Source organism: Ovis canadensis, chromosome 3, assembly GCF_042477335.2.
Source record: "Ovis canadensis isolate MfBH-ARS-UI-01 breed Bighorn chromosome 3, ARS-UI_OviCan_v2, whole genome shotgun sequence".
NCBI lineage: Eukaryota > Metazoa > Chordata > Mammalia > Artiodactyla > Bovidae > Ovis > Ovis canadensis.
The window spans coordinates 142,359,623-142,383,406 of record NC_091247.1 but is presented as its reverse complement, the minus strand read 5'-3'; the positions used below and the strand labels follow the sequence as shown (position 1 = coordinate 142,383,406).

At 47.8% G+C, this 23,784-nt stretch overlaps 2 protein-coding genes and 1 long non-coding RNA gene across 11 annotated transcripts in view; 1 reads left to right on the top strand and 2 right to left on the bottom strand.

The window, feature by feature from the left end:
- Positions 1-9,487, bottom strand: part of MCRS1 (microspherule protein 1) — a 13,109-nt gene extending 3,622 nt beyond the window's left edge. The window contains exons 1-8 of one of the 6 annotated variants that reach the window (XM_069580844.1): positions 5,838-5,957; positions 4,561-4,680; positions 3,916-4,054; positions 3,433-3,571; positions 2,667-2,825; positions 2,410-2,519; positions 1,381-1,489; positions 960-1,098 (exon numbers count right to left, since the gene is read on the bottom strand). In XM_069580844.1, coding sequence (XP_069436945.1) covers positions 960-1,098; positions 1,381-1,489; positions 2,410-2,519; positions 2,667-2,825; positions 3,433-3,571; positions 3,916-4,054; positions 4,561-4,570 — 805 coding nt within the window. In that variant the 5' untranslated portion in view covers positions 4,571-4,680; positions 5,838-5,957. Of the gene's footprint in view, positions 1-959; positions 1,099-1,380; positions 1,490-2,409; positions 2,520-2,666; positions 2,826-3,432; positions 3,572-3,915; positions 4,055-4,239; positions 4,681-5,837 lie in introns of all 6 variants that reach the window. The other 5 variants (XM_069580846.1, XM_069580845.1, XM_069580847.1 and 2 more) reach the window with 5 other exon arrangements.
- On the top strand, positions 5,968-19,451 carry LOC138435789 (uncharacterized). 3 transcript variants are annotated; one of them, XR_011255231.1, is made up of 4 exons: positions 5,979-6,156; positions 13,419-13,594; positions 16,485-16,637; positions 18,180-19,451. It is a non-coding gene; the product is annotated as an uncharacterized lncRNA (long non-coding RNA). The 3 variants fall into 3 exon arrangements; XR_011255230.1 differs by lacking the exon at positions 13,419-13,594 and having other exon boundaries at positions 5,968-6,156; XR_011255232.1 differs by lacking the exons at positions 5,979-6,156; positions 13,419-13,594; positions 16,485-16,637 and adding an exon at positions 6,223-6,564 and having other exon boundaries at positions 18,180-19,391.
- FAM186B (family with sequence similarity 186 member B) overlaps positions 19,401-23,784 on the bottom strand; it is a 26,036-nt gene continuing 21,652 nt past the window's right edge. The window contains exon 6 of one of the 2 annotated variants that reach the window (XM_069580841.1): positions 19,401-20,468. In XM_069580841.1, coding sequence (XP_069436942.1) covers positions 20,354-20,468 — 115 coding nt within the window. In that variant the 3' untranslated portion in view covers positions 19,401-20,353. Of the gene's footprint in view, positions 20,469-20,521; positions 20,831-23,784 lie in introns of those variants that run through there. The other variant, XM_069580839.1, reaches the window with a different exon arrangement.

The window sequence follows — 23,784 nt, the reverse complement described above, 5'->3', positions numbered from 1 at the left end:
GAAAGTGAAAAGTGAAAGTGAAGTCGCTCAGTCGTGTCTGACTCTTCGCGATCCCATGGACTGCAGCCCACCAGGCTCCTCCACCCATGAGATTTTCCAGGCAAGAATACTGGAGTGGATTGCCATTGCCCTCTCCAAAATTCTCTGCTAGGAATCTTTTATTATCCAGAAGCTACAAAACCTAGGAGTAAGGTGAAGGGCAGAAACACGGCTTGACTTTCAGATCAGTGTGAACCACTACACGGCAGCCAACATGCAATAGTACTTAAGAAGCGAGAGTAAAGCGTGCTCGGACTATGCAGGTCTGACCCTGAATCTTAAATCTAACTGAAGAGTTTCTTCCCATCTAATCGGACCACTTTCCTAATACTCATTAGGAGAGAGAACGTCTTGTTGGTAAGGGAAGAGAGGAATTGGAGAGCATTCTGACCCCTGGGAAAGAGGAAGACAGGTGACCTGGGTGTGAAGCCCCCGCAGGGATTTCTGAGTGGCCTGAAGGCAGCCCCACAGCCTGGTGGGAGGAAAGTGGAGAGAGGGAAAGGACAGAAAGGCTTAGAGAAAATGGTCTTCATCTCCAGGGAGGGAAACGGGGGAGGGTGAGCACTGAAAAACTTTTGCATTTTACTAAAGTTTGAAAGTTACTTATAAAGAAAATATTAACGTGTTATTTATGTAATTGTCAAACATGTCAAAAAAGCAGGCTAATCGAGAAGCAGAAGACCCTGCTGTTCAGTCTTTCTGCTCAGGATTCTAGGCAATTCTGGCTACCTTTACCATCAAGACCATTCCAGCCATACTCCCTCCCTCTGGAAGGAAGTGGTTTTTGCTGCAAAAAGAGGTGAACAGGACCCTGGGAACCACTGAGGATTTGTTACAAGGCACTTAAGAGCAGCTGCATCCAGCCCCCTCCACACTCATACATACGCACCCCCACTCTGCCAGATCCTGGGCCCAGTTACCTGTCTGGTCCTCCAACAGGTAATACTGCTTCATGAGCTGCCAGTGGGCCTGCAGAGCCTTGGCAGTACGGGCCAGGTAGAAGGCATCAGGGTGTCTGTGCAGCAGGTCCTGGAAGGTCTCCAAGGTGGGCTGGCTGGTCTGCAGGGCAGGGAGTATGCTCTGGGCATCAGGGTTTCCTTGTCCTGCCCCTGCCTCACCATCTGTGCCCCCTACCCCAGTCCCCATCAGGAGATGGAAAAAGTGACAGCTCCTGCCTGCCAGGAGCCAGGCTTGGCTCTCCCAGAGGACCCCATCCAGAGGCCCCGCAGGTGTACATGTGTCTGCAGGGTAAATCCCCAGGCAGTACAGCCTCCCTGCAGTCAGTTTTCCAGGTGACTGGTTCCTGCCCTACCCTCTAGCCTTAGTAGCCCTCAGCCTTACCGATCCCACTTTGCTCAGCAGCTGTTCCTCAGCCTTGCTAAAAAGCGCCTTGCTCTGGATGGCTGCAATGGCCTCTGGGTGCAGCTGTCTCATGGCCTGGCAGGCCAGCCTGGGAAGAAGGGAGACAGAGAGCAGGGCAGGGTTGAAGACAGGGTGTCAAGCAATCTGGGGTTCCTACTTCTCCAAAGCCTGCAGGCCTTTGCAATCCACAACTCAAAGATCCAAGCCCTCAACAGAAGGGACCGAGGGTGATGAGCAAGGCACCGGTGGCCTCGTGGGTTTGTCAAAAACATGAACAGGCAATTCAGAAAACTCAGGCTCCTGTGCTCAACCCTGTGAAGAGACTCAAGGGCACAGCTGCCTAGAGGCCAGTCCTGAGGGCGATCCTAAGACCAGTTGCTGCTCCCGCCCCAAGACCTTCGCCCTTACTTGACTAAAGCGGCCACCCACTAGACACCAAACCACACCCTGCCCATTTCCTGGTGTATCAGGGCTGTGGCTATAGCTTAAGTGGCACCAGTGTCTGTGGAGTAGAAGATGGATGTTAAGCATTATTCTGATAACATCAAATGAGGTGCCCGAGGAGGAAGTGTGTGTGCTGTGTGCGTGCACAGGTGTATCTGGAACTCAGACTGCTAAAACTGGAAGGGACCCTGGTGTTCTTCTGTTCCAACTACTTCTTATGAAGGAAGAAACTGTGGGAGGTCAGTGTGGGAAAGCTGGAAGGTGACCGCCCTAAACCACCACGCATAAGGCAGTAGGACAGGGCTCCCAGAACTCATTCTGGTGTTTTCTCTAGTGCTGCTTCCTCGGCTTCTAGGCCCTTGTTCTCAGCATCCAGCCTGGACTAGCAAGGTTGATATCAGGAAGAAGGTTCCCCCCAAAGCCTGGGAGGTCTTGGTATCATCTCAGAGAATACCAGGCCCCAGGGAGCCCTGCCTCCCAGCCCCTCTTGTAAAATTCTTTCTGTTCAAGAACCAAATCCTGGTGTCCCCAGTACCGTGCCGCCACTGGGGCCAGCTCACTCACTTGGAGATGACAGGATCATAGAGCAGAGCGTACCAGCGCTCCTGGACTTCCCGCAGGGTGAAGCGGCAGCTGAACTTCACACCCAGGTGGACAGATGTCAGGTCATTGGTCTGCAAGACCCCAGAGCAGTTTGTTCTAGCCTTCAAACTGGGAAATACCCTCCCGAGCCACCTCCAGACACTGCCAGGCTACCTAGGGGCTGAGAACTGGAAGTGGTGAGGAAGAGGGAATAAGACCCCTGTGGCAGGAAGCACTACCTGTAGCACAGCATTGATGAGCAGGAGGTCGTCCGCAGGCTTCCAGCGGCCCAGGTCCTTGGTCACCTGCAGCGGCTGTTTGCTCTTCTTCACACGCTTGGTGAGTCCAGGGGCTGAGGCAGGGCTGGGCGGCACAGGTGTGCTAGGGGTCTTGGACACCTGGGCAAAGGGCAGGAGCAGAGTGAGCTCAGAGTTGGCACCAGGGCAGCCTGGGCTTTAGACCCAGAGCTTTGTACAGCCCCACCCAACAAGAAGCCACAGGCAGGGAGCTCAGCTTTCTAATACCAGCCCCTCCCCATTCCCGCCCCCATCAAAGTATTTCTACATAGTCCTAGACCATATGGGGTCTTCTTTTACTGATGGTGCCCCCAACCCTGGAGTGGAGGGTGGGTGGGGAGGATACCAGGGAAACACTCTTGCTGGTACAGTGTCTGGGGCCAGAGCAATGCCACCTGGGGGTTATTTTTACACCCAGCAATGCTGGGAACAGGCTGTCTGCTCCCAGAATAGATGCACGCTCTGTGCCTCCCACACAGAATGTGATACAGGATGCGCTGACAGGGCGGTGGGGGGCGGGGGCAGGAAGAAAGGGGGAATAGTGAGATGGGCTCCCAGGAGGGAGGCATCTGAGGTTGGGGCTGGGGCGGCTTGATCCTCTCACAGGCCTCCTTTGCAGGGCTCCTGCCAGCTGGCGAAGGTTGTGGGGAAACACGAAATCTGGCACTGGCCCCCATCCCCTGTTACTCCCCATTCTCCCAATCCTCACCTTCTTCTTCTCACTGGAGGAAGGTTCGCTCCCTGAACAGCGCCCTGGTTCCACCCCACTGGCCCCCTTCGCCCGGGTAGAGGACTTAGCCAGGCTGCTCTCCACCAGCTCATCATCGAACTTCTTCCTCTTGATGAACCTGTGAAGAGTCCTTAGTGAGCTCTCCATGCCCCACCCCCAGTACCCACTCACCCACACCCAGCCTCCAAAGGAGAGCAGGTTCCCAGCAGTCAGAGTGCTCACTGCTCTGGCTCAGTGGTCGAGGCGTGGAACCTCTATGCGCCAACCCTCTGAGATGACAGGGAACCACACTACAAAGACCTCACATCAAAGACCTAAGATCTCCCTCCCTTGCTCAGTCTCAAGGAGAGGGACTTAGTAAGGTCAGGAAAAGCACAAGTTTCTGCCAGCGCAGGCCCCAGAGGGGTTCGGGGGTAAAGGCATGCCGCAGTCTCCGTTTCTGGCCCTTCAAACCCTTATTACCTAGAGGAGCTTCTCCGTTTAGGGATGGTCCCCAAGGCCTGAGAGGAGGCCCGCTTCTGCCCTGCCAGTGACTCCTCATCCTCTGAGCGGCTGGCAGTGCCCGATGCCATCAGGGATGAATCTAGCAGCCCCTGAGAATCTAGAAAAAAGAGAAGTGGTGAAGTCAGAGCTCCTAATTGCCAAGCAGAGCCTTGAGCCTCTGCAGAAGGGACCCCTCCTCAGCCCCCCTTTCCCAGCCAGCCCTCGGTCCCTCCCCTGCCTCCTTCACATTTGAGGTTTTAAGGTGGGAGTTCCTTGGCCATCCAGTCCCATCTGGGCCCAGACCTTCCACGCTGGGCAGTTCTCCCGGTGCCACGTGTCATGTCGTGCAGCACATGGTGCTCAGGTCAGACTGGTGATGCCGACACACCGGGCTCTGGGCATAACTGCTCCCTCTGCCATCAAAATGCAGCCATGCCAAAGAGCAGCAGCTCAACAGAAAGTCAGTCAATTGTGGCCTCTGCCGAGAGGTACGTGGGTGGTGCTGGCCCAGGGGGAGGTGGCAATGCCCAGCCAGGACCGAAAGACACACGTGCCAGGCACGGGGTGGAATCAGCAGATGCTTGGCGCCTGAGCGTTTGGGGAGCTGGCCCGGCCTCATACTACCTTTGTCCATCCTCTTACAGTCCCAAAGCCACTGGTTCCAAACCACAGGGCTAGAAGGAAGGGTCCCACAGGCTCATCCAAGGATTCTGACCAGGTGAGCTTAGAGGCCGAGAGGAGATTCTGCAAAGGAGAAATGAGGCTCCCTGAGGCTCAGATTTCCATCTGGCCAACCTCACCTCCTTATACTGGAACTGGTCCTCAGCATCCCATAAGCTAGCGAAAACACCAGAAGAGACACAATATATTCTGCCAATATGACCCTAATAAACCAGTGGCCCTTTGAAGGTCACCAACATCTCTGAGACAGTGATAAAAGCTAGGAACCCTAGAAAAATGTACACATTTTAGGAAGTTCACAAACCCCTCTAATTCTACTAACAGCCCCTAGGTGAAGGGCCTTGACTCCAAACTAGCAAGAAACAAAGGATTCTTTTGCTTCGTCAGCTGCCCACTCGGCTCTCCTCCCAGTCCAAAGCACGGGAAAGGAAAAGGAGATGGGACTCCAACCAGTTTACCTTTTTTTTTTTTTTTTTTTTTTCATTTGAAGCGTTGGCTGAAGATTTAGAGGGCGTTACTTCGTGGAAGTTAAAAAACGCGGCTTGGTCACTGAGCAAACATCAACCGCCGTCTGGGGGACCCTCGCCTAAGACCGGAGAACTCAGGTTCTGGGGACTCTCCGGTCCCGCCCCTCCTGATCAGGGACGCTTCTGACCAGGAAGCGCTCCAGCCCTACCCGCAGGTGCGCTCGTCAAACCGCTCCATCGGATACAGATGGGAATTTAGCCACTTGGGTGGGGAAAGGGTGAAGAGCCCGATGCCGCCGTTACACTGAGGCAGGGTCTGCGCCCCCTTCCTTTTCTGGCCCTCCGCCCTTCGTTCTCCCCGCCAAATGCACACCCAAAGTAGGGAATTTGTCCGGGTCTGTTTCAGGGGCTCGGGACAGAAGTGTTAAAGTCAATCCTGCAACTCAAAAGCAAGGCACCGAATGAACCCTGATGTTCTCGGAGCCTTGATTCAAGCCCCAGGGGCCGGTCGCGGGGTAAGGTAGTCAACTCCCAGGCTAATTCTCACCCCACCTTTGGCAAGCTACCTTTGCGCATGCGTAACTTATCGGACCAGATTCTGGCCCGGTCCGGCCCACGCATGCGCAGATTTTCGGGGCGCTACCGGGGCGGGGCCCCAAACCTGGGGGGGATCGTACCCGGCAGCACTCTGGGAAACCCCATTTCACCCCCAACTCTCCTCAGAACCCTCAAAGGCGAACCGCGAAGTCTCACCATTCCTAGGCTGCCAGTTCCAACACTTTCTCCGCGGCGACGGCAGCAGCCGCAGGGCCAAGGCCGGCTTCCGTGAGGTCCGTCTACTTCCGGGCCTGCGAACTAAGGGTTGAGCAATCCCTTCCGGTTCGCCCCGACTACGTAAGTAAAGGGGCGTGGCCATGGTAGCGAAGATACTACCATCTTGTTATCAGCCGAAATTAAAGTCTTTGCTAATTGAAACACCTTGTTGGGAGACATCAGGTATTATAGGCCCCAAGTTGGAGGAAGTGATTAAAGGGAAAGGCGAGACTTGGAGCGAGATAGCCTGAGCGGCTAGGTGAGGCAACCTTGGGAGGGGGTGGGCCGGAGGGTGGGGCCGCGCAGCTACTAGATTTCGGCTTCCGAATCTTGCCGCCTTGCTAGAGATCTAGGACTCTGAGAGTTTCCCAGGACCACTTGCAGACTGTTTGATTCCACCAGTGGTTTTAGAGAAACTACTCTGTGGCAGGCCTGTGCTAGGCACAATATGGGGAGACGATGTTGAGGAGCTCTCTCCAGCCGGAGAGATGTGGCGTATGGAAGAGGCCGGGAGGTTGATGTCTAACGAAAGGATGGAGAGTTGTGGACCGCGGCTCTAGAAAGCAGAGGCCAAAGAGAGAGAGAGTAGAGGCCCTGGGAGAAGGAGTGCCCTTCTAGTCAGCCCCACCACGCCCGGATTGCTGGAGGGAGCTGTTGGCCCTGGGAGGTAAGACGACCCGCGGAAGCACCTTCAGAGGAGAAGCCCTGAAGATGGGAGGACAAGCCTACAGGAAAAGTTGGGCGTTTGAGGGTGTGAGAGCTGCCTTGAGAAACCAAAAATACTGTCCTCTAAAAGACAGTTTCTATTTGTTTCATGCTTCCTTGGAGGGACACAGAAGTGTAATAGCTCTAAAGAAACATAATGCAGTTCTGAATAAGAAAAGTACAATTTCAAAGCTGTCTAGCAGCTAGGTGGGACCCCTCAGTGGAGGTGTCAAGTACTCCTCACATGAACATTGCCAGGCGATTCAAGTGTTAGATGGGAGGTTGGGCCCTCCGGCCCCGAGTGTTTGATAGCCTTCATACACTCTCAGGGGACAAGAGTCCCCTGTTCATTTGTGCTCTTGCTTAATGAGCATTAATCTACTGTATTTCCCCTGAAAGATTGTATTTTCTGATACAAAATGTGATGGACTATACTAAATACAGCATAGTAGCTATAACAGGTGAGAGTTATCACAAAGGTCTCTAAGGAGATGAGGGTTGAATTGAGATTTGACATTTGATAAGGGTTCAGTTGGGCAAAGAGCTGGGGTAAGATGGCCTAGTCAGCGGGGACAGCATAGCTCCAAAGCAGAAAAGAATTTGGAGAGACTGAGGAACAGGATGGAGATTAGTGTGGCTGGAGCAGGATGATCAAGAAAGAGAAGGAGGAGATGAAAACAGAGAGGTCATCAGGGCAGATCATTTTAGGCCTTGTGGTTCATGGTATGAATTTTGGCCTTTATTCTTAAAAAAAAAAAAAAAACTATATTTATTTACTTTTGGCTGTACCACACGGCATGGAGGATCTTAGTTCCCTGACCAGGGATCAAACTTGTGCCCCTTCAGTGGCAGCATGGAGTCTTAACCACTGGACCACTAAAGAGTCCCCTTGGCCTGTATTTTTATTGCATTAGAAAGTCCTTAAAAGATGCAAAAGCATCCATTCTGTGATATGATTTAGTTTTATAAATGATCTGTTTGCCTGCTTGTGGAGAACCGATTGTAGGGAAGTAAGAGGAAACAGAGAGAACAGAGTAGAGGCTACTGTATCGATCCAAATAAGAGGTAAACTCAGGTGGTTTAGCTGGGTTGTGGGGGCAGTGAAAATGGACAGACATAGTAACTTTGATGTGTATTTTGGAGGTAGAACCACAGGGGCTTGCTGATGGATTGGATTTGGGATATGAGGGAAAAGGAAAAATCAAGGATAAGATCTAGATTTTTGGCCTGAGTAACTGCATGGATACTAGACAACCCCTCCCACCCTGTCTTTAGAATATATCCAGAATCTGGTCATATCTCACCAGCTTCTCCACTATTTCCTGACCCAAATCCCCTGGATTCATTGTCTCCCACTTGGACTATGGCAAGAGTTCCCTAACTAGTCTCCCAGCTTTCATCTTTACCACCTCTCCTCCAGTTTCTTTATAGCAGCTAGAGTATTCCCATCAAAATGGAAATCCATGCATGTCAAGCCTCTGCTCAAAATTCTCCATCATCCTTGGAATAAAAGCTTATGGTCTAGCCATAAGCTTAAGTGTTGGGGATTCCAACATATAAGGTAAGGTAGAGGAGGAACCCATTCCCATCCATTTTAGTTCACAATTATTAAGATGTCCATGTTCAATCTTGCCATCTCCTACTTGACCATGTCCAATTTACTTGATACATGGAACTAACATTCCAGGTTCCTATGCAACAGCTTCAGACTTTACGTTCACCACCAGACACATAGGCAACTGAGCATCGTTTCTGCTTTGGCCCATCTGCTTCATTCTTCTTGGAGCTGCTCGTAATTGCCTTCTGCTCTTCCCCAGTAGCATATTGGACACCTTCTGACCTGGGCGGGAGGGGGTGCTCATCTTCCAGTGTCATATCTTTTTGCTTTTGCATACTGTTCTGGTTCTTCTGGCAAGAATACTGGCGTGGGTTGCCATTTCCTTCTCCAGTGGACCACATTTTGTCAGAACTCTTCACTATGACTCGTCTGTCTTAGATAGTCCTGCACAGCATATCTCATAGCTTCATTGAGTTATACAAGCCCCTTTGCTATGAGAAGGCTGTGATCCATGAAGGGGCCTCAGATATGCAGATAATACCACTCTAATGGCAGAAAGTGAAGAGTAACTAAAGCGCCCTTTGATGGGGGTCAAAGAGGAGAGTGAAAAAGCTGGCTTGAAACTCAATATTCAAAAAACTAATAAGATCATGGCATCTGGTCCCATCACTTTATGGCAACTAGAAGGGGAAAAAGTGGAAGCAGTGACAAATTTTATTTTCTTGGGCTCCAGAATCACTGTGGATGGTGACTGCAGCCATGATTTTAAAAGATGCTTGCCCCTTGGAAGGAAAGCTATGACAAACCTAGACAGTGTTATTAAAAAGCAGAGACATCCCTTTGCTAGCAAGGGTCTATATAGACAAAGCTATGGTTCTTTCAGTAGTAATGTACGCATGTGAGAGTTGGACCATGAAGAAGGCTGAGCACCGAAGAATTGATGCTTTCAAATTGTGGTGCTGGAGAAGACTCTTGAGACTCCCATGGACAGCAAGGAGATCAAACCAGTCAATTCTAGAGGAAATCAACCCTGAATATTCATTGGAAGGACTGATGCTGAGGCTGAAGCTCCAATACTTTGGCCACTTGATGCAAAGAGCCGACTCACTGGAATAGACCCTGATTCTGGGAAAGATTGAAGACAAAAGGAGAAGAGGGCAGCAGAAGTTAAGATGGTTTGATAGTATCACCCACTGAATGGATGTGAATTTGAGTAAACTCCATGAGATAGTGAAGGACAGGGAAGCCTGCCATGCTGTAGTTTATTGGGTCAAAAAGAGTGGAACACAACTGAGCGACTGAACAAGAGAGGGAGCCAGCAAAGGAACAAAAAGAAGAGTGTGCGTAAAGAAAAGTTAGCAGTAGCGCCAGTTATCCAGCCTCCAGTTAGCTGTCCCTGGCTCCAGAGTAATCGTTCACAGTACAGCACCCTCCCCAGGACAGATGTGGCCCGGCCATGGAGGCAACGATCATGGTTTCTCCTGAAACTTTGCTCAGGGCCCCAGGTTCCTTCATCTGAGGGATTAGGACATGGTGGTTAAAATACAGGTTCTGGGCTTCCCTGGTGGTCCACTGGTTAAGCATCCATCTTACAATGCGGGTTCGATCCCTGGTCTGGGAAGATCCCATAATGCTGCAGGGCAGCTAAGCCCGTGCAGCACAACTGCTGAGCCTGCACTCCAGAGCCTGCAGGCTGCAACTGTTAAAGCCTCTGTGCTCTAGAGCCTGTGCTCACACCATGAGAAGCCACTGCAATGAGAAGCCTGCGCAGTGTAACGAAGAGTAGCTCCTGCTCACTGCAACTAGAGAAAGCCTGTGCGCAGCAACAAAGACCTATCACAGCCAAAAAATAAACAAATAAATCCTAAAAAAAATTTTTTTAAACAGAAGAGGCTCTGTCCAATTTTGTTTCATTTTATTTTTTTGGCTGTTTGGCATATGGGATCTTAGTTCCCTGACCAGAGATCAAACCTGTGCCCCCCCCTCACCCCCACAGTGGAAGCTCAGAGCCTTAACCACTGGACCACCAGGGAATTCCCAGGCTCTGCCTTGTTTTAAACCTTAGTTATTTCACCTACCAGCTTGTGACCTTGAGAAATTATATTTCTTTGCCTCAGTTTCATCATATTGGGAAATAATAGTATCCACTTCATAGGATGGTTCTGAGGAATAAATCACTCTGCCTAAACAAGTAGGTCATATATAGCAAATGCTTATAAAATGTTAGCTGTTGGTACTGATCTTAGGGCTTGGGTCCTAGTGTCTCCTGCCAAGTGGTCAGTCTTGGACCCAATGTCTGATAATATTCCCCTCCATTAGAGCAGGACCAGTTTTTCTTTCACCTGAGACTGCTACTTTCTGGACACTCAGGACACAGGATTGCACTGCTCTTGGCTCAAATATACCTTCTTAGAAAGTCAGGTTTAATAAAGCTTTGACCAGTACAAAGATGGCTTTGGACTCATACTGCATTTTTTTAAAATTAATTTTTATTTATTTACTTTTGGCTGCACTGGGTCTTTGTTGCTACACTGGTTTTCCTCTAGTTGCAGCGAATAGGGGCTACTCTCTAGTTGCGTGTGCAGGCTTCTCATTGTGGTAGCTTTTCTTGTGGAGCACGGGCTCTACAGCATGTGGGCTTCAGTCGTGGCCAAGGGCCCAGCAGTTTGGTTCCTGGGCTCTAGAGCACAGGCTCAATAGTTGGGGCGTGGTCGTAGTTGCTCTGTGGCATGTAGGATCTTCCCATGTTAGGGATGGAACCTGAACCTGTGTTTGCTGCAGTGTCAGGCAAATTCTTTATCACTGAGCCCCCAGGGAAGCCCCTCATAAAGCATTTTAAGTCAACATATACTCTACTTGATATCTGTATACTTTTTTTTTTTCCTTTCTGTAAGGGAGAAGAAACCATCTGCAAAGAAAGTCTCATACACAGGCTGAATTTCAATAAAATATCAATTCCCAGAATCACAGGCAAACTTTATGAAACATCTGACTTGTTCCATCTCGGTCTGAAAACTAGAATCCCACTTAATGAGGAAACCTAAATTCTTCCCATTAAAGTTAGGTATTCCATGAGGATAGCCCCTATGGCTATTTTTATTTAACACTGCCTTGGAAATACTAGCCTACTTAATTTCAGAAGAGAAGGGAATGAGATATAAAAACTAGGGAAGAGGTGAAATTACCATTATTAATTTATGATTTAATAGCCTGGCTGGAAAATCAGAGGATATCAACTGAAAAACTAATACAAATAAGACATTTTAGCAAAGTGGGTACAAATTATACACAAAAAGTCAATGAACAATAGCCAATTAGAAAGTGTATGGGAATAAAAATATCATTTACAATAGCAAGGAAAAAGTAATGTAACCTAGAGTAATCTTAACAGTGTGCTAGATCTAGGTGCCCCAAACTGAAATTACTATCAAAGAACACAAAAAAAGAGATAAGAATAAATGGAAAGGCATACTCTATTTTTGGGTAGAAAGACTCACTATCGTAAAGATGTCAGCTCTCCATAAGTTAATCTATAAATTTAACACAATCTAATAAAAATACCAACAGACTACATAATCTGAATATAACATTCATATGGAAATTTTTGCATTAAAAAATAACAGCATTCTGAAAAAGAAAATCAAAGAGGAATAGCTCTATTGGATATTAAACCAATAAGAGCTAAAATAGTGAAATCCAGAGGACACTAGCACAAGCATAGGCAACTTGATCAAGAGAACAAAGAGTCCAGAAATAGGCACAAGACATTTAAAATGTTAACATGTAATAAAGGTGGCATTGCCTATCAGTAGGGGAAAGATGGATTATATGGTAAGTGGCATTGAGACAATTGTGTAGCTGCCTGAAAAAAAAAAACCAAAAACTAGTAGCTCTATTCCTCACACTAAAATAAATCTATATGAATCAATTGTGTTTAAATAAATGTAAAATAGTAAAATTATAAATTTATATGTCACAGCAGAGAAAATAGAATAGCACAAAATTTCCCAAAGCATAAAAAAGACAATTCTATCAACATAAAAATCTATAATTTGTGCAGAGCGAAAAACACCATAAACTGAGACAAATGGCAAACTGAGGGAAATGTCTGCAGCTCATATCATAGACAAAAGAACTAATTTGCTTAGTATATACAAAATCCTTTCAAATCAATATGAGAAAGAACAAAAATACAAGAACAAAATAGGATGGTTAACAGGAAAGATAAATGGCTCTTAGACATATGAAAAGATGCTCAACTTCACACAAGAAAATTGAAACTACATTTCAGTATCATTTTTCACCTATAGATAGGCAAAAATTCAAATGTTTGACAATATGCCCTTGGCATGGTTATGGAGAAAGAGGCCCTCTAATGTGTTACTAGTAGAACTGTAAATTGTCAGTACTTGCCAAAATTACAAATGAATATAATTTCTGACCCAATATACTTGCATGTGGGCTTCCAGGGGGCACTAGCTGTCAAGAACTCACCTGCTATCGTAGGAGATGTAAGCGACTCGGGTTCAATCCCTGAGTCGGGAAGATCCCCTGGAGGAGGCATGGCAACCCACTCGAGTATTCTTGCCTGGAGAATCCCATGGACACAGAGCCTGGCAGGCTAGGTACAGTCCATGGGGTCGCAAAGAGTTGGACACTAATGAAGTGACTTAGCACGTATTCAGATGAATTGAGTTGGATGGAGGTGCCAGTGGGCAACCAGTTGAGATCCTCGGTTGAGTGTTTGGGCATACAGCTTTAGGACTCAGAGGAGAATCATCTGTGAATTGTCAACATAGAGCTGATGTTTGAAGCCATAAGGGAGGATGAAGTCATCCTGGGATGTCCTGAGGCATGAGGAGAGGAGTCTGGGCATTGGAGCAACGCCTGGCCTACAGACAGAAGATCATGAACTCCCACAAGAGCCCGGGGAATGTGGGGAATAGGAGGGAAGCCAAGTGTCATGTGACAGATACAAGGGAAGATTTTGGTAGCATTTCAGTGGTCCATGTCTCTCACTTGGTTAAAATATCCTTAAGGACATAAACTAGGTCTTATTTTTATCTTTCTCCCTGTCTGCTCCGCCCCTACCTTCAGTCAATGCAAGACTTTGCACATATTGAGATGTCTGTGAACAAATATGGGCACAAATAAGTAAATGCAATCAAAGCTGGGCCTTTACTTCATTACTAGTCCTCTAACTGGTCTCCTTGCGTCCATTCTCTAACTTCTCCGTGTTGTCACACCTGCCTCTACAGCACGGGTCTAGTAACATCACTCCTTTCCTTGAAAATCATCCATGGCTCTCCACTGCCGGCTGAGGAAAATCATCAGCTTGGCCTTCAAGCTCATCCAAACCTTATCTCAGCCCAGCTTTGCTCCTGTAATATCTGGCTTGTTACTGATGAACTACAGCCATATCGACCACTTTCTGGTGCGTAAACACGCTCTATGTTTATCATATTCTGATCCCTTGTATTCCCCTGGAGTCCTCCACCCTAGTTCTAGACATCCTTCAGCTTTCTATTGAAATCCCACGTAGCCCTGAGGGCCTTTCCAGACTCTCTGCAGAGAACATCCTTTTCTTTTGTTCTCCATTTGACTTTGCATCTGTACTGTGTGTGTGTTTGTTACGTAGCTGCTGCTGCTGCTTCTGCTAAGTCCCTTCAGTCGTGTCGGACTCTGTGTGACCCCATATTTACGTAGCTAGATCCCCACTATTTACTACTCTCTCTCCACAGTGGAGTGTGAAAAGAGATTGTGTCTCAGTGTCATCGTTACACATCCAGCCTTAGCACAGTGCATTAAGTAATGGCTAAATGAGTGATGAGTGGATGGTAAGTCCTTGGGAGGACAAGGACCTAGTTCTATGTATTTTTATTACTCTGGTGCTTTGCATATAGCTTGTATCCTATTTTTGCAGTAAGCTCCTTAGAAGTTTGTTTAATTGACTTTTATACCCTTACAGCCTGGTACAGTGCATAACATCACAGTGGGTGCAATAAATGTTTAGGGACTCAATAATTACTCATTTAATTTGCTCTCAGTAGCCTCCAGAGGCAATAGCTTTGGCAAACAATGTTTGGCATGTGCTTCCTGCCAGCTCTGACAGGCTGCTTTAGTAGGTCATTGACAAGCTATGTCATGTAGTATGGTTAACAGACCGAATTAGGACTGTCATGGTGGTTAAGCATTTAACACAAAGAGATGTGGCTCTCCAGGCAGAAATGCAGCCTGGAAGAGGCCTCAGCGGCAAGAGCAAGGCAGCTCAATTAAGGAAGGGTGGGATCACTTATTCCTTAGGGAAAAAATCTGACTTGGTTTCTACTATGTGCACAGCATTCTGTACTGGGGGCAGCTACAGTTACGAACGCAACAGGGCATCTGCTCTTAAAGAGTTTAAGATCTGGTGGGGTTGAGGACAGCTCACCAACAGTCCCAAAACAGGGGCTTCCCTGGTGGTCCAGTGGCTAAGACTCTGCCTTCCCAATGTAGGGGGCCCCAGGTTCAGTTCCTGGCCAGGGAACTAGATCCCACATGCTGCAACTAAAGATCATGCATGCCACAACTAAGCCAAATAAATAAATACTAAAAAAACATGTTCTATAACAAAGACAAAACTGACCAATGCTGGAAGACATGCATCAGCAAAGACGGAGAGAAATTCCAGGAGAAGGGGGCACCTTACAGAGGATCAGAAGAGGCATCTTGGTAGGGGAAGTAGCATTTGAGTTCCTTTACTAAACTTTCCTGAATAGAAAGGGAATCGTCAGCTTCCCCCTCCCCGCCTGCAGCCTGTTCCCATCCCTGTGGCCAGGGTGATGCTCTGGAAGGGTGGACCCAATTATGTCACGTCTCTGCTTGGAATTCTGCAGTGGTTCCCATTTTATTCAGAGTAAAAATGGCTCCTATTCTTTCAGACTGAAAAACAAAGCGTCCTTACAGTAGCCTACAAGGCCTTAAGTGACCTGTCCTCCAGTCATTCTCCAGCACTTTCCACGCTACTCTCCTCCCACTGACTTACCTAGCACCAGTCACACGGGAGACCCGGCCATTCCTCTAGATGCCAGGCATGCTCCCACTTCAGGCTGTTCCCTTTGCCTGTGCACCCTTCCTCACAGCTTGCTTCTTCATCTCCAAGTCTTTACACAAACGTCAACTCAGTGAGGCCTGACACGCCCTATTTTAAATGGTAATCTCAGGAATGCCCTAGAGGTCGAGTGAAACTTTCACGGCCTACTCCTCTGCTGAAATTTGTGTTTCTTCATCATCTCAATGGAGAAGGAAATGGCAACCCACTCCAGTGTTCTTGCCTGGAGAATCCCAGGGTCGGAGGAGCCTGGTGGGCTGCCGTCTATGGGGTTGCACAGAGTCGGACACGACTGAAGCGACTTAGCGGCAGTAGCAGCATAGCATCTTTTACCATCTGACATACTGTGTATTTTACTAATTTTTTTTGTTTATTTTTGCCCAATAAAAGTTCTGGGAAATCACTTTTAAAAAACAAACTCTTTTCTTCAGCACTATATCCCAATGCTTTCAACAGTGCCTCCTATTAGGTACCCAATAGATATTTGTTGAATGAATGAGGATGTGATACATATTTAAGGAAATCTTCAGGAAGGGCCTCCTGGCAGAGTTCCTAAAAAATAGTTGCCTGAAGTATCATTTACAAGGACAGATCTCTGAACTGCAAAGCTGAGGACGCTGCTGGGGGTGAGTGAATCAAGTGCCCTAGGCTGAAGCCACCAGGAATGGATCCAGATGTCCAAAGGATGGATCTGGAATCCCTTGTCTCTCTCCCTATATTGATCATATTTGCTCTCCTTACTCAGCCAAGCACCTTCTCAGATGAACTCCACCCAGCTTTGGCCGTGTCCCTCCTTCAGCCGTTCCCACTCAGTTCGGCCCTCTCCCTATCCGGGACAGCCAAGGCCCTTAAACAAGCACTCTGCTGCCTCCTTGTGGCTCCTGTAGTAAAGGAACTTCTGGAAAGTAAGAGGACAGAGGTTTACACAGGGACTCTTAGAATGGAGGGTGTGGGAGAAGAAACCTGAATCTTCTTGACCCCCATAGCAAGCCTGAAATACTGGCAGCTGCTCCCGTCCCCACAGACATTACTGCCAATAGCAATGACCATACCCTCAGCAGAGCCCTGACAGGTATACCAGCTGGCCTTTGGCTTTGGTTGTTCCAGGTTGGGTCACCTTTGTAGAAAGAATTTGATGCAATAGTCAGATCCCAGGGCCTTCTTTGAGAGGCATTCAGACCAGTTGACTAGTGTATCAATCTTCTCTCCTTCTCTGCCTCCTCCCAACTCACAGCCAATAAGGAGCCTTTAAGGATCACCAGCCAGCTCAGGGCCAGGTGTGTATAGAGAGAAGGGGGCTGGGCACTATGGAGAAGTGGGGCCCATGCCCTGGAGGACGCTGCTCAGCTGAGACACTGCTAGTTCCAGACCATTACTGTTTCTGCAGGTAACTGAAACCCACCTAAGCTAATATCAGCCCCTAGACAGGGAATGTCCCGGAAAACACTGGGTTATCTTGTGGACTTATAAGGGATACAGCTGGACCTCAGGAACCATCTGACTGGCAAAGCCTCTGAGAATTCTTCTTTCTTTCTTTTCTATATAATTTGTTTTTATTTCTGGCTGCTTTCAAAATGTTCTCTTACCTTTGGTTTCAGCAATTAGAGTATGCTATACTTAGGTGTGTTTTTCTTTATCCTGTTTGGGGTTCTCTGACATTCTTGGATCTGTGGTTGGTTTTCTTTCATTAATTTGGGAAATTCTCAGTGGTTCTCTCTTCAAATATCTCTTCTACCCCATTCTCCCTTTTTCTGGGACTTCAATCATGTCTGTCAGAGCACTTGTCATTGTCTTACATATCTTGGTGATTACCTTTGGGTTTGCTCAATTGTTCCTTAGCTTACAGTTTGTTTAAATTTCTCCTGACCTGGCTTCAAGCGCACAGATTTTTTTCCCTCTGCTTTTGTCCAACTTGATTAACTGGCCAAAGGAATTCTTCATCTCTGATATTACAGTTTTCACTTTTAGCATTTCCATTTTTTTAAACACTTTCCTGTCTCTGCTCAGATTCACCATCTGTTCATGCATGTCGTCCACCTTTTCCACTAGACTAGATCAGTCTTAGCCAAGCTCACATTTTTTTTGGAGAAGAGGACTCCTCCAACAATAGAGTCATACTCGTCCTTTATCTGACTTTTTCTAAGTTAGCCTCCCCCTCACATGGGACACACCAGATCCCACCTGGCTTTCCCCTCCCTGGCTCTTGGTCTTGTTTACAAATGATTTTTGTCTCTTTCACTTTGTCAACAACTCCTTGAAGGCCACAATTAGGGCTAAAGTAGACCCTTTTCTCATGTCACCTTCCACCTTAGTGTTGATTCCTCATCCTGGAGACCCCTGAGACTATGGGCCATGCAAGCAGAGCTATGGCCAACTCCCAAATCTGGCTTCAGGAAATACGCCAAGCAGTATTACTTCTCATATTTTGGCTTCCCTGTTTTTGTATTTTTGAGGGTTAAGGCAATATCTTATTTGATTGAATACATCAACTTTGCTCTGAAAAAAAATGAGGCTCTTATATAATATTAACCTCATACCAAAAGAACATCATGTACTAACTATATCTATATATTTCCTTGGTTGCCATCCTCTTGACTTCACAGCTTCTATCAGACACTCTGCTTGCTTGCCAGAGAGCTTGAGAGAAGACATCCAAAAAGTCAAAGTCCTCCATCACCAGAACGGGTTTGGCTGCTGGGCACCTTAAGCACAGTGCCAAGAGCCTATGAAAACATGTGAAACCTTTAAAAATACTATTGGTGGGACTTCCCTGGTGGTCCAGTGGTTAGGACTCTACAAGGAGCACAGGTTCGATCCTTGGCTGGGAACTAAGATCCCACATGTCGAGGGAGTAAAGTCACTGGCACCAAAATACTAAAATATAAAAAATATGTAATTAAATGTTTATATAATGCTCAAAATTCTCCAGGCCAGGCTTCAACAGCATGTGAACCGAGAACTTCCAGATGTTCAAGCTGGATTTAGAAAAGGCAGAGGAACCAGAGATCAAATTGCCAACATCCATTGGATCATCAAAAAAGCCAGAGAGTTCCAGAAGAACATCTACTTCTGCTTGACTACTCTAAAACCTTTGACTGTGTGGGGCACAACAAACTGAGGAAAATTCTTAAAGAGATGGGAATACCAGACCACCTGACCTGCCTCCTGAGAAACCTGTATGCAGGTCAAGAAGCAATAGTTAGAACCGGACATGGAACAATGGACTGGTTCCAAATTGGGAAAGGCTGTATATTGTCACCCTGCTTATTTAACTTATGATGCACAGTACATCGTGCAAAATGCTGGGCTGGATGAAGCACAAGCTGGAATCAAGATTGCAGGGAGAAATATCAATAATCTCAGTTATTCATGTGACACCACCCTTATGGCAGAAAGTGAAGAGGAACTAAAGAGCCTCTTGATGAAAGTGAAAGAGAGTGAAAAAGCTGGCTTAAAACTCAAGATTCAAAAAACGAAGATCATGGCATCTAGTCCATCACTTCATGGCAAATAGATGGGAAAACAATGAAAACAGTGACAGACTTTATTTTCTTGGGCTCCAAAATCACTGCAGATGGTGACTGCAGCCATGAAATTAAAAGATGCTTGCTCCTTGGAAGAAAAGCTATGACAAACCTAGACAGCATATTAAAAAGCAGAGATATTACTTTGCCAACAAAGGTCCTTCTAGTCAAAGCTATGGTTTTTCCAGTAGTCATGTATGGATGTGAGAGTTGTACCATAAAGAAGGCTGAACGCCAAAGAACGGATGCTTTTGAACTGTGGTGTTGGAAAAGACTGCGAGTCTCTTGGACTGTAAGGAGATCCAACCAGTCAATCCTAAAGGAAATCAATCCTGAATATCCATTAGAAGGACTGATGCTGAGGCTGAAACTCCCCAATACTTTGGTCATCTGATGCGAAGAATTGACTCATTGGAAAAGACCCTGATGCTGGGAAAGATTGAAGGCAGGAGGAGGAGGGGGCGACAGAGAATGAGATGGTTGGATGGCATCACTGACTCTGGACATGGGTTTGAGCAAGCTCCAGGAGATGGTGCTTGGGAAGTCTGGTGTGCTGTAGTCCATGGGGTCACAGAGTCGGACACAACTGAGTAACTGAACGACAACAAAAACCGTAATATTGTCAGTTTCATTATTCTGTCAAATTTAATATTCAAAATGTTCTCATATTTACAAAACTTGTTAGATTTCATCTCTATGGGTGATGATTGCTGAGAAGTCACAGCCCACTGCACATTAAAAAAAACCCACAACTTATTCATAGTTGGTTAATTTCCAAAGCGAAGTTATAAAAATCTTTTCAAATTATTTATAAAGAAATATATTTAGCACGAGGGCTACCATGGGTGAGGCCTCCTGAAAACAATAGACCCAAAAGGCTAGAAATGGCCCATTCTTGCCCCAGCAGTCCAGTGTGTGTGACCTGCATCAAGAATGCCTCTCACCATCCTCCCTCCAGCAGCCTTCCTTGGGATACACTGAGCTGTGGCTCAGAGATCAAATCCTGCTCTGGCCCAGAGATCAGGTCAAGCCCTCATCTGTTTGCATCCCATATTCTTCTCCTCCTTCCAAAGTTTCAACCTTAAGCCTGGAGCAAGCATGGCTGCCATTCCTAAGAAAGAGGATCACTGGATTGTGGGTCCTCTGAGGACAGGGTGATTTCCTAGCTAACGTTTGGTTGTGCCTGCTCCCTAGGCCTGGGCAAGCCGGGTGAGACAAGGCGGAAGGGGCGGGCAGAGGCCAATAGGAGACTGGCAGACGGCTGAGTGCAAGGGAGAGTGAGGGTGGGACTCTGCTTGTAAGCTGTGTGAACCAACCAAAGCCATGTCTTACCTGAATTAAGACAACAGACAGGCATGGCCTCCTAAGCCCACACCATGTAGATTTGGAGATTCATGTCTCCATTTGTTCCATCTGTGTCCTCACTCCTCAGAAGGGCACTTGTTTTTGCCCCCCCCACCCCGCCCCCAGCCTGGTCACCCCTGGTTCTGACTTGTACTGTCTTCTTTTGTTCTATCTTCTAAGTGTTGACGTTCATTATCAGTTACATATTTGTCCATGTCTCTGACTAAATGAAGACTTACTGAGCCCTGACGTGTGCCAGACACTGATCATGGCTGTCTTGGTGGGTCGACTCCCAGAGGGTAAGCTCAACATTTGGGGGATCCTCTGTGACTGGTGTCCAAGTCATGGACCTGGTTCCAAAAATGAGATGGGGAGGTGTGAGTTTTAGCAATGAGACAGAGAATTTAAAAAATAAACATATCTCTATTTTATTAACAATGTACAGTTTGCTGACTGAAAGAGGAAAGTAGTGTTTCTCAAAGTTCTAGGATTACTTAGCAGGACCCAGAGAGTTTGTTTAAAAACAGTAGCTGGGAATCTGCTTTGGAACAAGTTTGAGAATCACTGGCTAAGGCATGGAATGGGGCTGGGATTGTCTCGATCCTTCTGGCTTCTTAGGGTTCCAGGGAAGGACTCGTTTGACTTTTTATGAACAAGCTCAGCTGGCTCCTCTGGGGGTTCCTGTTCTTCCTTTCTTTGGGTCACTGAGGCACTGAAAGGGTTAATACAGTTATGGGTTGGGGAACAGCTGAGACATGGCCCCTGAGATATGAGCGCCCATCCAGCCTACCCAGCTGTTTCCCTGGTCGACTCTGGGAGACCAGTCCAGGGCTGACCCAGATGTGGAACCGCTTAATACGACGTTTCTGCCACATTCCAGGGGCTCTGCTGCTTTTCTTGTGAATCTTCCTCTTCTTTCGCATCACAGAATTCCCCCTCTCCCCTCCCTCACTGTTTCCTGCTCCTTCTTACCCATCCGTGCTTCTTCCTCTCCACCCCTATCTTGGCTCCTTCCCAGAAACCAAGCTATAAGCCCTCTCCTCTGTCACCACACTGGAAGTCTGCATGAGTCCCAGCTTGCTGCACCTCGGCACACACACGTGAACCGCTGTGTACTTTGTGCAGAAACAGGCTCTGAGCAAGGGAGGGCAGGGCAGTCTGAGTCGAGGTTAAGATTCTTCTCGGACTACACACAGTGCCTAGAGTGTGCGGGCATGTAGCTATCTTACCTGTCAGACAGAGAGCCCAGGGAAGACATGTATAAAACACAGCAGAGAAAGCTTCTGGAGGAGGGGTCTGGTGGCCTTTGAGAGACTCAGTCCCAAAGCCCACAGGGAAGATGAAGAGCCCTTCCCCACATGCTGAGAAGACATCCCAGTGAGCCTTTGATGAGGCAGGTTGCCAGTGCCAAGCAAACAGGGAGAATGGCACAGTTGGCCCGAGGTGGGTTCCAGTTAGGAGACTAGCCACTACTGTGAACTGGAGAGCGCAGCTAGGGGAGCTGATGAGGTGGGCAAGGTCACAAAGGGGTGAGTGGCCTGGACCCACACAACAGGTGGACATGCAGATTTGAGGTAGGCTGGGGGCAGGCAGCCAAAGAGAGGATGCACTTTTGGGAGCGGAAGCAGCATGTCTCCAGAGGCGTATACACACAGAGAATTCACAGACAGCAGCACGACCACCAGCCCAGGGGCAGCAGGAGCCTGGAAAGCGGCAGAGAACTCGCATTCAGGAGCAGCAGATTCTCAGGCCATAGAACCGAGATCCCAGGACAAGGCAGGCAGCACCGCCCTGAAATGTCGGGGATCGGCTTGACATCCAGGTAGGTGGTGCCCACCTGGCATGTGGGTAAAGAAGACAGAAGCAGCAGGGCTTGACTTCTACACCTGGTACTGTGATAAACTGAATACACGCATGTGGAGGTAGAAAAGGGAGAAGAAAATTCTATTCACCTAAATTCCCCTGGAAAAGAGAAAGTCTTCGGTGGGAACAATATTTTGATAAGTGCTTAAATCTGAAGCTGAGATCCCAGTGGAGGGCTGGGTGTGGGTGGAATAGCTCTGCGTGAGACAGGAGGGAGTTTTTGCATTCTGCATGTTATATACAGAGAGAGGGGAAGAAAGGAGGCTGCTCTGTGGTGTTGTTCATTGTGAATCCTTCTCTCTGTCACCCTCCTAAATTTTCAGAAAGTTACTAACATCGTGAAGCACATGGGGCCAAGTGGCGTGTGTATACTTGATATTTACGTGCACGTAAATATATATGTGTCTGAAGAACAAAGGGGTTTTTGGCTCAGGTTGAAACAGATGCAGAGAAGGAGCTCAGAGAGGAGAGACACCACTATGAGGGGGTGGGAGTTGAGGGCAAGTTCAGCCCAGTCTCAGCAGGGTGCGGCCCCAGCTGATCTCTGGGTTACTAAATTCTGCCACACTGTTGTTTCGGTTATTCTCAATTCTGTTGTATCCAAATCAACTAACAACAACAGCAACACACCCACACACTTGGAATCGCTTCAGGAACCGAAAACCGGTATCTATGTACTAGGTGGGCTATGTTGATGTCTAGCTGGGACTCTCAGGGCCACTTCAGAGTGGGATCACAGCCGAGCACCAGCCTCCTTTGATGCTGCTGGGCCACTCTGTCTTCCCTCAGTCCCTGTCGAGAGGACAATGGCAGCACCAGCATCTTGCAGGCTTGGTTCTGGTTAGGTCTAGACTGGCAGGCATCAGTGCCCTCTCCCTGTCTAACTCATTCATTCATTCATTCTTTTGTTGCAGGATCTTAGTTCCCTGTGTGCATGTGCTAAGCTGCTTCAGTCATATCTGACTCTTTGCAACCCCATGGACTATAGCCCGTCAGGCTCCTCTGTCCATGGGATTCTCCAGGCAAGAATACTGGAGTGGGTTGCCATGCCTGCCTCCAGGGGATCGTCCTGATCCAGGGATTGAACCTGCGTCTCCTATATCTCCGGCATTGGCAGGCAAGTTTTTTACCACTAGGACCACGTGGGAAGCCCCTTAGTTTCCTGACCAGGGATTAAACTGGGGCCCCAGCAAAGGAAGTGCCAAGTCCTAACCACTGGACTACCAGGGAATTCCTATCCCGGTCAGAGATCTTTAGTTGGCGCACGGCCAGGGCCACAAGAGACAGCTGGCATTAGTAATGTAGAAGGGTTCCTTGAAGAACCTGAGTCTTCAAGCCAAGAGAGGCAGAGTTGAACCTTCCTAACCAGAAAAGCCTCTTGTTGCCCCACTGAGTCCCACTTCCCTCCCCTCAGCTGCTCTTCCTGGGGGCAGTTCTTGAAGGCAGTAAGGAAACGACAGTGCCAAAGATGGGCCCAGGTTTATCCTGAGATTTTTGGTCTCTCTCCTCTCTCCATACCTGCACCTGGCTCACCTTGAGAACAACCCCCAGGCCTAGGGCAAGATACACTCTTGAGTAATTTACATGCAAGTCCCAGGAAATAAGTGGAAAGAAAAGACTTCCATCCTGGTCTTCTGAGATGCCCTGTGGAGTCTTTGAGAGAACTAGAATGGTGTTGGTGTGGGGACCCAAGCTCATGGCTGATGAGGCAGGTAAGCCTCTGTCTGTCTGATGTGGTACGGTAAGTGAATTAGTCATTCAGTCGTGTCCGACTCTTTGTAGCTCTATGGACTGTAGTCCACC